This window comes from Pteropus vampyrus, unplaced genomic scaffold (assembly GCF_000151845.1).
Source record: "Pteropus vampyrus isolate Shadow unplaced genomic scaffold, Pvam_2.0 Scaffold448, whole genome shotgun sequence".
Taxonomy (NCBI): domain Eukaryota; kingdom Metazoa; phylum Chordata; class Mammalia; order Chiroptera; family Pteropodidae; genus Pteropus; species Pteropus vampyrus.
The window spans coordinates 168,642-181,361 of NW_011889229.1; the positions used below are offsets into that span (position 1 = coordinate 168,642).

The window sequence follows — 12,720 nt, forward strand, 5'->3', positions numbered from 1 at the left end:
CTATTCTAGACCCTTTGCATTTCTGAATTTAACAATGATACTCTCCGTTTCTACAGGAAAGCCTGCTGTGATTATGGTTGGGATTTTATGACTCTATAGACCAATTCTGGAGAATGGTCTATTTGGTTCATGTGAGAAAATGGTTCATTTTCTGACATGAGCAAGATATCCATTTATTAAAGTCTTAAAATTTTCTCAGTAGATATAGTTTTCAAAAGGTCTTTTACATTTTCGGTAATGTTTTTTATAAGTATTTCACATTTTTTTTGATGGCATTGTAAATAGTAGTAAGTTTTTAAAAACTAAATGATCTCTTAAAATGAGTTGGGAGATATCCTCTCTTCGATTTTCATCCTGAATAATCCATTGGTAGCATATAATGTATTTTGCTGATCAAACTCAGTGAAATTGTTTTCAGTTTGAGACTATTATGATTAATGTTGCTATATACATTCCAGCACAATTTGGACATGTTTTCCTTTCTGTTCGTTAAATTTCTCTGAGTGGCATGGCTGGTTCATAAGATAAGTATATGTGTAACGTTTTTAAAAGTTTCCGAAGTGCCTTTACCACTTTACATTTCCACCATCATTGAGTGAGAGTTCCAGTTCCTCCACATTCTTATTAACATTTGCAGTTGTTAGTCTTTTTGATCATAGTCATTTTAGTTGGTATGTACTAGGATTTCATTATCATCTTTATTTTCCTAATGACAGATAATGTTGATCATTTTTTACATGCTTGTAGACATTCATACATCTTCTCAAGAGTAATGTCCATGCGAGTTTTTCTCATTTTCTAAATGGGTTTGGTTTCTTAAATTATTTATAGAGTTATTTATACATTTGTATATGACTTACAAATATTTTCTCCCCGTCCATACCTTACCTTTCTTTTTGCTTTACAATATCTTTTTAATTTAATTTTATTTTATATTAGTTTCAGGTGTACAGCCCTTTGGCTAGACATTTATATAATTTATCAAGTGATTCCCCATTTACTCTAGTACCCACTTGGCACTGTCCATAGCCATTACAATATTATTTACTGTATTCCCAATGCTGTACTCCACATCCCCATGACTGTTTTGTATACTAATTTGTACTTCTTAATCCCCTCACCTTTTTCACCCAGCTCCCAACCCCCTCCCATCTAGCAATCACCTGTTTGCTCTCTGTATCTATGAGCCTGTTTTCATTTTGTTTGTTTAGTTTGTTCCTTAGATTCCACATATAAGTGAAGTCATATAGTATTTGTCTTTATCTGACTTATTTCACATAGCGTAAAATCCTCTAGGTCCATCCATGTCATTGCAAATGGTAAGATCTCATTTTGTTTTCATAGCTCAGTAATATTGCGTTGGATATATGTAACGTAACATTTTTATCCAGTCATCTATTGATGGGGACTTAGGTTGCTTATAATGTCTTTCGATATGCAAAATTTAATGCAATTGATCAATTTTCTTTATGGTTTGCTGGTTTAATGACATGTCTAAGAATTCTCTGCCTAACCCAAGGGCATGAGAAATGTCTCCTATGTTTGCTGCAAGGTAGTGTGTGTATGTATGAGTATAGATATAGATATGACTTCATTTTTTAGAGCAATTTTATATTCACAGCAACACTGAGTGAGAAGTACGTAGACATCCCATATACTCCCTTTTCCCTACAAGCACAACCTTTTTCACTGTCAACGTCCTGCACCAGAGTAGTGGGTTTGTTACAATCGTTTAACATATTAACACATTATCACCCAAAGTATGGAATTTGTGTTAGGATTTGCTCTTAGTGTTGTATGTTTTATGGTTTTTGATGAATGTATAATGACATGTATCCACCATTTAGTATCACACGGAATAGTTTGATTACTCTAAAAATACTCTGGGTTCTGCCCATTCATCTTTTCCCTCCCTGTAACTCCTGGCAGTCGGTAATTTTTTTTTTACTGTCTCATTAGTTTTGCCTTTTCCAGAATGTCATATAGTTCGAATTGTACAGTCTGTAGCTTTTTAGATTGGCTTCTTTCACTTAACATGCATTTTAAGGTTTCTTCTTGTCTTTTCACATCTTGATAGCTCATTTCTTTTTAGTGCTGAATAATATTCTGTTGTCTACATAGATAAAGCTGCTATAAACATTTATGATCAAGTTTTTTAGTGGACATGAGTTTTCAGCTCATTTTGGTAAATACCAAAGAATGTGGTCATTGGATCGTATGGTAAGAATATGTTTAAGTTTTGTAAGAAACTGCCAAACCGACTTATGTTCTATTATAGACATTGCTCTAGAGTGTGAAAGCTTCTGGGTCACCAAGTAAAAGAACAGTTGGAAATACTGTGGTCCTTTATTTAAGGTAAATACATAGCAGCAGTGACAACATCTGGGCCCAGAGAGAATGTGCACTCAAAGTCCATTTGCTCTTCAGCCCACAGGTCCTGGCTCCCCATGAGCAGAGACATCAAGTAAAGGAATGAAGGAAGGAAGAGGAGGTTCTTGGACTTGGGTATCATCATTTCTGGGGACAGCTTTAACTGTACACCACAATTTCTGACTCTAAGAACTTCATGGCAGATACAGAAGAGGCAAAAGACATCCACGTTACTCATTATTTCCTGAGCACAGAAGAAAATGATGGCGGCCCAGGTAAATTTTGGTTTGTTACACCTTTCCTTTGTTTCCTGACAGATATGCGGTCACTTGGAAAAAAAATCAATTCAAAAAATAAAAGAAGTCTTAATTGGAATAGTTGGGTTCTGGGAGAAATTAACTTAGACTGAGTTCAAAATCAGAGCAAAGTGGGATCAGGAATATATTGTTCTGGGGGGTGGCGTCATATTAAATAACTAATATTGGAACATAACACATGAGTGTGGTGGACACTGTGGGTTACGTTAGCTGTCACTTTGCATCTCACTTTGCTGTCACTAAGCTCTGTGTTCTGTGAGCTGTTCTAGCAAATGATCAAGCCCAAGGAGTAGGTTGTGGGAACCTCCGATCTGTAGTCAACTCAGACAGTAGGTTACCTGGAGACCCACTGCTTGTGATCAATATCTGAAGTAGGAGCAGTCTTAAGAGACTGAGCCCTTAACCTGTTGGGTCTGTGCTCACTCTAGGCGGTCAGTGACAGAATTTCTACACACATTCTGCGTGAGTGCGGAAAGGAAAATGGAAGTGAGTTTTCCCCCAACAGGTGCCTAACAATTTGCTCCAAAACTTAGCAACTTCAAATGCATGGTTCTTATCTCACACTGTCTGCGGGTCAGTAATATTGGCATGGCTTAGCTGGTCCATGTTTTTTTTACCCACAACACCTCTGCCACCAAATGAGAAAGTTTTTTTCTTCCTGACAACAAATATGTGGTCTCTTTTCCAATACCACTTCTCCAACTCTCTGACATTAAAGAGCTAGTGTCAGATTCCACGGATTTAAGGGTTCAGGCCTGCAAGAATGACCTCCATATCAGATGCAGATGCTAGTTACAAGCCTTGGACTTCCTGTACTTCTGACCGACTGGCTATAAATCTGGGGTTTCCACAGTTCCTTCCTCAGGTTTGATAATTGGCTAGAACAACTCACAGAACTCAGGAAAGCACTTCACTTACATCTACCGGTTTATTATGAATGATACAACTGAGGAACAGTCACATGCGAGAGATGCATCGGGCATGGAAGCATGCCGATCTTTCAGCACCTCAGTGTGTTCAACGACTTGGAAGCTTGGTAGACCTGTAGTTTTATGGAAGTCTCATTACTTAGGCATGGTGGATTAAATCATCGGCTATTGGGATTGAGCTCAATCTCCAGCCTCTCTTCCCTCTCTGGAAGTTGCTGGGGTAGGGCTGCAAGTTCCAACCCTTTAATCAATGGTTTGTTCCTCTGGCAAGTGACCCCCACCCAGAAGCTGACCTACCCCGTCTCCCCTACCAGTCATCTCATTCGCATACAAAAAATACTTATCACTGGAGATTCTAAGCATTTCAGGACCTATACTACCAGGAACCAAGGACAAAGACCAACTATTAATTTTTTATCATATTACTTCTGGGTACTTTGTTTCACAGTCTTTCGTGAGGCTGCAATCGAGGTGTCAGACAGGGTGGAGTCTGAGCCAAAGGCTCAAGTGGGGAAGGATGCACTTTTAAGCTCGTTTACGTGGCCATTGGCGGGATTCATTTACAGAATGGCTGACGAAATGAGACCCTCAGATTCTACCTGTCTGCTCATGTAAAACCACTCTTAGTTCCTTGCCAGGTGGGTCTTCCCAAAATGCCACCTTGTTTCATCAAAGTTACCAAAAGACGATTCTCTTAGCAAGATGGATGTCACGTATAGCCTAATTGTAAAAGTGGCATCTTGTCACTTTGCTGTATTTTTTTTTTCTTTAGAAACAGTTTACTAGATCATTTTATGCTCGAGGGAAGGGGGCTACACGGGGGCATAAATACCTAGTGCATAACAATGAATTTGGCTCACCTGTGTCTCTGATTTCTGGGAAGGAACCTTTAAACCCTTGGAATTACTCACGTGATAGGACTGTCTTTGTCATTCATCCTGGGCCACAGGGACACTTTATAGTTTATGCTAATGAGATGACTCAGGGGCCCTAGATAATTTGTACTAATGAGATAGGATGAGGGCTATCCAAGCCAGAAAGACTAACCATATAATTAAGAGGATCGTGGCTCTTTTTTTTTTGGAGGGGGTGTCTTGTGAAAGGCTTTGTGGAAGAGGGTCCATTCTAGTTGGGTTTGACAGATGGAGAATATGCAAACATGATGGAGTATGGGCATTCTCCCATAGGTTAAAGGGATAACCAATAGTTCAGGATGCGGGAGTGTAGCGTGTATGTATGTAGTGGGTAGGGAGGGGAAGATATCTGAAATAAGGCTGGATGGGGAGTTAGAGGGAACAGTGCTGAAAGCTTTGCCTTTTGCTCTCTAGATAAGGGGAGACAAATATTCTGAGCAATAGAATACTGTAGAATCTGTTGCAAATGAAGATGTCAGCGGTAGGAGTATATCATGGATGGCTTTGAAAGGAGGAGAAACTAAAGCTGGTGATCTAGTCGGATGCTCTTGTAATAATCTTAGCCGATGGTGATGAAGTCCTGAACTAGCGAAAGCAGTGAAAATCGAAAGGTGAGGTTAACAGGAAAAGCATTTCTGCAATAGATTCCATAAGCTTAGAAAGAGACAGAGGTAGGCATTGGACACTTGGGAGGAACATTGATTTATTCAGTAAAATTTCGTAGGGTACTTAATATGTGTCAGAAATTCTGTTGTGGGCTAGAAATACAAATATGGATATCATAGTCCAAAACCGAAAAACTTCACAGTCTAATCAAGTATAGGAATATAAACAAGTACCACACAAAGTAATTCAGGTACCACATCTATCTATCATCAATCTACCTGTTATCTGTTTATCTGTCATCTTTCTCAAGGAATGGAGATATGAAAGAGATGACTTACTATCATGCTGTTTTAACTGGTGCTTAAGAGATAAATAGAATTTTGATAAATGAGATGAGGTTGATGAGATACTGAGACACAGAGAAGAGCTTTTACAAGCACACAGTGAATTAAAATACATGGTGTGTTTCTAGAGTTTCTGAGCAGTTGGGGAGGACAACAGGGCCACCTGATCAAAGGTAAGGAAAAACATTGGCTCCATTGTGACCAATATAAGATGAAACGTTTATAGTTTATTTGAAACTGGTCATAAAGCATAGCTGAGTGTAGAAAGAGGTTAGAAGGTGATTGAGGATTTTAGTATGGGTAATTGAGATGCTGCTGCCATTAACTGAGACAGAAAACACAGCCTGAAAAACAGGATTTATGCAAGAAAGGGTAAGTGATGATAGCAACAGCTAATATTTACCGAGCATTTATGTACCAGGCTTATTCTAGTACCTTGTGTGAATTAACTCTTTAACCCTCACAATTGGGTAATAAAATAGATACTCCCATAATCTCCATTTTACAGATGAAGACGTTAAAGCACAGAAAGCTTAAGTAACTTGTCCAGGTCTTCACAGGTACTAAGAAGCAGGGTCTGAATTTGAACCCAGACAATATGATTCAAGAAAATGTATCCTTAACTTTATATTGCCTACCCTTGTATTTAACTTTGGACATATGGAGCTTTGGGTAAATTTGGAATTTGGAAGGATGAGAAGAGGTCTAAGGTAAAGATGTGGAAGTGAATGTCGGTAACATAGAGTAATAGGTTATCAGTGTAAGAAACATCCAAACCTGTAGAGATTTTTTAATTGAGTTTATTGGATCCAAACTGATGACATATGCTGGGGAGCAAGATCTCAAATGCTCCCAAGAGGGTCGTGGCTTTTGAGCCACGTGATTTCAGTCTGATCTCCAGAAGGGGAAGGACCTGGAGATTTAGTCCAGCCATGTGGTGAACAATTCAATAAATCCTACATATGTAAGGAAACCTCAGTAAAAACTCTGGACACTGAAGAATAGATGAGCTTCCTTGGTTGCTAATACTCTTGAGTACTGTCACACAATGTGACCGAGTGGAGATAATGCTTTCCAGTACTCCAGGAGGAGAGTCATGCATTTCAATACCAAATGGCCTTCGTGTCTGGCCTTTTGGGCACGAAAATCAGGACCTTGAAGATAATCCATTCTTTTCCACGTTCTGTTGGTTCTGTTATAGGTAATCTGTCTTTTGTCTCAGTGCTTTTTAGAGTTTCCCTTTGCATATGTGTGTATACATGTTTGTTTATTAGAAGTTTTTATTTTTCTCCAAATCTTCTAATCCACTTTAATAGTCTTTTTTGCTTTAGACATATCTTGTATGGTTTCTGTTATTCTTTTACATTTATTAAAACACTATCTTGCAAATTCTGGATACGGAGTCTGGTCATTGAGTCTCATAATGGCTGTGAGATTTCGTGAGAATACTGGAATATTTATTTGTCCCGATGTTATTTGCTTATTTCTGTATTTGGAAATAGGTGCTAAACTATACAGATAGAAAGATAGGATTTTGTTTCCAATAAAATATATTTGAGAAAAGTATATAGATGGTGCTTATGTAGTGAAAATTAGAACACTTTCCCTCGTGCATCTCCCATCTTAATAAAAGGAGGTAGCATCGTATTAAACAGGACCATGTTATTACAGGAATTGTTGAAACCAGAGGATGTGGCTGTGGAGTTCAATCGGGAGGAGTGGCAGCTCCTGGCCCCTGATCAGAAAGACCTGTATCGGGATGTGATGTTGGAGAACTATTACAATCTGATGTCACTGGGTAAGGATAGTTTCCTGTATCACTTAAAGGTGTTCAGTCACTGGCCTTTCCTCTGTCACTTGATGAAAGCTTTGCAGTGACTGTGGTATTCTGAAGAGTCAGATTTTCAGTACTTTTCTGGCCCCAAACAAAGGGGTATAATTTCCTCTATACTGAAAGAGAACTTTTACTTCACATATGAGAAATTGTTTTGTCTCTAAAATGTAGTATTTTCCCATCTTCACATACCATACCCCAAGTCACTGTATCAAAATCTTTTACTATTTCTCATGAACAGGGTATCAAACCAAGAAACCAAATGCACTCCCAAAGTTGGAACATGGAGAAGAACCACAGCTAATAGAAGATGAACTCCAGAATGGAACCTGTCCAGGTGAGTGAGTGTGAACCAGCAGGGGAGTGGCTATGGAAGTCATCTTCTAGTCATTAGTCGCAGGGGTCACAGCTGTGAGGGTGTCTGAGGAAACCCAGACAGCTCCTTCACGTATGCATCTCCCCAAATGAGAACTCTTTTTCTCTGTGGGTGTTTCCCTTTAAATATACTCCTCGTCTTTTCTTAGATCTGATACTTTTTCATCTTATATCTTAATAATTTTCTTTTATACTGCGATTATATGATTGACAATAAAGAGCCAGCCCCCATCACATTATCTTTAAGCACTTTTATCCTAAGATATTCTCATGAAAGACTTTCTTTTCCCCTAGGAATTGGGAAAGTTGACAGTCGTCTGCAAGAACACTCTCAAAACCAAAGATTTCTCAAGAGCATGCAGCAAAATGCATTGAACAGTGAACAGAATGCATTTAGAAATACTGTTCACCTGAGCAAAACAAATTTAGCCCTTATGCAAAATCACATGTTGGACTTATGTAGGAAAGCTTTGAAGTCAAGTTTAAGTTTAGTTAAGCAGGAAGGAAGAGAAGAAGTAAAGAACTCCACTGAGCTGAATGGAGATGGAAAGTCCTTTCTACATGGTAATCATGAACAGTTGTACACTGGAACCAAATTCCCCGAAAGTGCAAAACACATCAGCACTAAATTCCAAGTCTTTAAGTACCAGAGGGCTCACAAAATAGAGATACCCCAAGCATACATTGAAGGTGAGAAAACCTGCATCAGGAAGTCACAGCAACTTTGCCATGAGAGCATTCATACAGGAGAGCAATCCCATGGGTATGATCCGTCGGAGAAATCTTTCTCCAGAAATGTCATGCTCACTAAACATCAGAAAACTCAAACACAAGACAAAGTCTCTTTAACCAATGAATACAGAAAGGGCTCTACTATGAAAAGCGGTCTCATCACACATCAGCAAACCCATACAGGAGAGAAATCCTATATTTGCAGTGAGTGTGGGAAGGGCTTCACCATGAAGCGCTATCTGATCGCACATCAGCGAACTCATAGTGGAGAGAAACCTTATGTATGCAGTGACTGTGGGAAAGGTTTCACCGTGAAGAGCAATCTCATTGTGCATCAGCGAACTCACACAGGAGAGAAGCCCTATATATGCAGTGAGTGTGGGAAAGGCTTCACCATGAAGCGTTACCTTGTTGTACATCAGCGAACTCACACTGGAGAGAAACCCTATATATGTGATGAGTGTGGAAAAGGCTTCACTGTGAAGAGTAATCTCATTGTTCATCAGCGATCACATACAGGAGAAAAATCTTATATATGCAGTGAGTGTGGAAAAGGCTTCACCGTGAAGCGCACACTCGTTATACATCAGCGAACTCATACAGGAGAGAAATCGTACATATGTGATGAGTGTGGAAAGGGCTTCACCACAAAGCGCACTCTCATTATACATCAGCGAACTCACACAGGAGAGAAACCCTATGAATGCAATGACTGTGGTAAGGCCTTCAGCCAGAAGATATGCCTCATACAACATGAGAGATGTCATACAGGAAAGACGCCATTTGTATGTAATGAGTGTGGAAAACCCTATTCTCACAAATATGGTCTCATTACTCATCAGAGAATTCACACGGGAGAGAAACCCTATGAGTGCAAGGAATGTGGGAAAGCCTTCACCACAAAGTCAGTACTCAATGTCCATCAAAGAACTCATACAGGAGAGAGACCCTATGGATGCAGCGACTGTGAGAAAGCCTTCTCTCACTTGTCAAACCTTGTCAAACATAAGAAAATGCACACAAGAGAAATGAGTAGAGTCCGTCAAGTTGGAAAGTCCTTTAACAGAGAATCAGCTCATTACTATTGAGTGAATTCAAGCAGAACGAAAACCCTTTTAATGCAGCGACTGGAAATGCCATCAGCATTTCTAGCAGATTGGAATGCAGTCATGGTACTTTTGTCAGTTGTGTGCTCTGAGGAGATTAAGGAATTTGCCCAGGAGATAACCCTGGTAAATACAGTGACTGTGGTAGTGCCTTTAGTGATCCTTACCTCACATTTTCTGTCAATGAAAACATGTTGGGGGAAAAAAAAAAAAGAAAGCATGTTGGAAAAACTGATACATTCAACGTGGAGATGCCTTTCCAGCTTAATTATATATGTGAAAAGTGTTTACCAAAACAAATTCTGTGAATGCAGAGATTAGCAGAGTCTTCAGTGGGAAGATAAACTTATTGTCAGGAACGTCTCAGTTCATCAGTGAGCTCACTGTTCATAGAAATATGAAAAAAAAAAAATATGTGACCATTGGAAAGCATTTACCCAGAAAGAAGACCCCGGAGTTCACACTGGAGAAAAATTTTAAGAGGACAGTATGTATATGGCAGGATTTCATGGGTACATTCTGCCCCATCATCGGTCAGGAAATCATATAGAAATTAAAACTTTATGAACATGCTAAATGTAGAGCATCTTTAGTCAGATATCAGAGAAATCACAAAGGAAAGAAATTCTGTGAAATGATGATGTTTGAGTGCTTTTTGTTACAAGTCTAACCTCATTATACATCAGATGATTCATCTGGTGTGCATTTTCAGACAATACTTGGAACCTCCTTTCTTGTTGCCTTTGTCAGTAATGCCATAGTTTTAAAAAGTTTGCTCTACGCACCCCTGATTAATTTTCGTTGTTATATACCATATAGGAATGTTCTATAGAGAGTTCTATAGCCACCCCATGTTGTATGATTAGCTGTTACCTTTGGCTTTAAACTTCGCTGTAAATTTAGCATACTGAAGTACCTTAAAGGGAAACTGAATATTTTAAATGTATAAATATAACACCTTTATATTTCTTAACTAAATTTATAAGTATGGCCAAATATTTTACAAAACCACCTTCAAAGTTATTTTTATAAAATGTTTAGTTTGAACTCATTTTGATTTCCAAGAAATTACAAAGTAGTTTAGAGACTTCTCTTGTATCCTTACCCAAATTTTCTCAGTAAAAACATCTTATTTTAAATTTTAAAATACAACCGTATTTTATTATTGGATCCAGGAAAAATAACATTGATAGTATGCTGTTAACAAACCTTCTAACCTTATTTGGATTTCATTAGGTTTTAGTGTTTTTATTTTAAAATTTGTTATTCTAAGAAGCTTTATTACCTATTTAATGTCATATAACCACAACCATGCTGGAAAATTGCTTAATCGGACAGACTCCCTCATGCTACCTTTTTAGGTTCATACCCTCTATCCAGTCCTACCTCTGGCAACCACTTACCTGTTTTCCATCAGTATAATTCTGTCATTTCATGAATGTTATAAAAGTCATGTTATAACTGGATTTTATACATTTTATATAAATAAATTGTATTTATTTATACAAATTTATAACTTTTTATTAACAGGGAACATGTAAGCTTTTTGTGGTTTTGTTACTTGCTAAATTGCTCTTAAGACTTGAGTTAAATAGTTGTTTTATTTTTGTTAGTGAGTAGTATACATACCGATGAGCCGGTTTGTTTCACCATTCACTTAAGAGATTTGTATTGTTTCCTGGTTTCAACTTTTATAAATAACGATACAATGAGATTTGCATATGGGGTTTTGTGTGAACATAACTTTTCATTCCTCTACAATAAATATGCAGATGACAAACCCTGATCATCTAAATGTTTTATCTGTGGAATGTACTGTTATACATTCTCACTAGCAATGCGTGAAACTAGTTCCACATCCTCTCCAGCATTTGGTACTTTCAGTACATTTTATTTAGCCATTCTACTAGCGACATATGAGAGATTCAATTACTCTTCATCCTCACCAGCACTTGATATCGCCATTATATTTTTTACATTGACCATTCTAATAAGTATGCCATAGTTTCTGATCTTGAGTTTGCGTTTCCCTAATGGCTAATGATGGTCCACACTTTATTGTTGTTATTATTTTTGGATTTATTTATCTCGTAAGTAGAAGTTTGTACCTTTTGACTACCTTCACCCATTTGCATCCCCCCCACCCCCGCCACTTCCCACATTACAAACCTACACCTCCCTGGAACATGTTGTCTAAAGACAATATTCTCTGTTGTGTAGGTTGAGGGTTGGGTTATCTGGTGTGGGCTGTCTTGACTGGGGCTGCATAGTCTAGATGGCTTTTTTTTCACATATCTGAGCCTCCATTGGAATGGATGGCTCTCTTATTTTGAAAGAGGTTAGCCTGTGCTCTATTACAATGTGTTAGAAGAGCTCCAAGAGACAAATCAAACATGTCTCGATGAGCAAATCTACTTCTGTCCTCTGTGTTGCACTTGCCGTTGTCCCATTGGACACACTGTTCAGAGTCATTGTGAGGGGATACTATCCAAAGGTATGAATACAGAGATGCAAGAATAAATTTACATAACAATCACATACAATTACTATTGCTATTTTCAGTGGAGAAACCTGGCAAACATTACCTTTACCAGGAGATCCACATTAAGTCCTTTTGATATTTTGTACCCTTAGATTTGATGTGAGGAAAAAAGGATTTCATTCTGAGGTGTCTTTTCCAAAATTCATAATCCCTGTTTAATGAAGACTACCTAGACCAATGCAAAAGATGGATAATATACAAAATACCTGATTAGCACTCCTTCAAAATAAATGAGGACATGAAAAAGAAAAAGGCTGTGAGGAATGGTCACGCAGCAGAGAAAACCAAGGCAACATGTTGTTTAAATGCAATGTTGTATCCTGAGTTGTATCCTGAAAGAAAAAGAACACTAAAGAGAACTCTTGTGAAATCCCAAGTAAAATCTGTAATTCGGTTGAGTATTATACCAGTGTTAATTTCTCAATTTGACAAATGTACCATGGTTATGTATAATATTCACATGACAGAAAGTCGAATGAAGGTATATGTGAACTTTTTGTAGTACCCTGTGACATTTGTGTAAATCTAAAATTTCCCCAACTAAAGTTTATTAAAAAATAGGTCTAATCTATGTCAATCATATTTCAATAAAACTGGGGAGAAAAAAACAGGGATAATCTAATTTTATTACTTAGTTTCTCAATATAAACA

At 37.9% G+C, this 12,720-nt stretch overlaps 1 protein-coding gene across 1 annotated transcript in view; it reads left to right on the top strand.

Moving 5' to 3' along the window:
- The window catches only part of LOC105306592 (zinc finger protein 432), a 53,336-nt gene that overhangs the window by 22,708 nt on the left and 17,908 nt on the right, over positions 1 to 12,720 (top strand). Inside the window, exon 6 of the mRNA XM_023524142.1 lies at positions 8,671 to 11,313. Coding sequence (XP_023379910.1) covers positions 8,671 to 9,509 — 839 coding nt within the window. The 3' untranslated portion in view covers positions 9,510 to 11,313. Of the gene's footprint in view, positions 1 to 8,670 lie in introns of the transcript that reaches the window.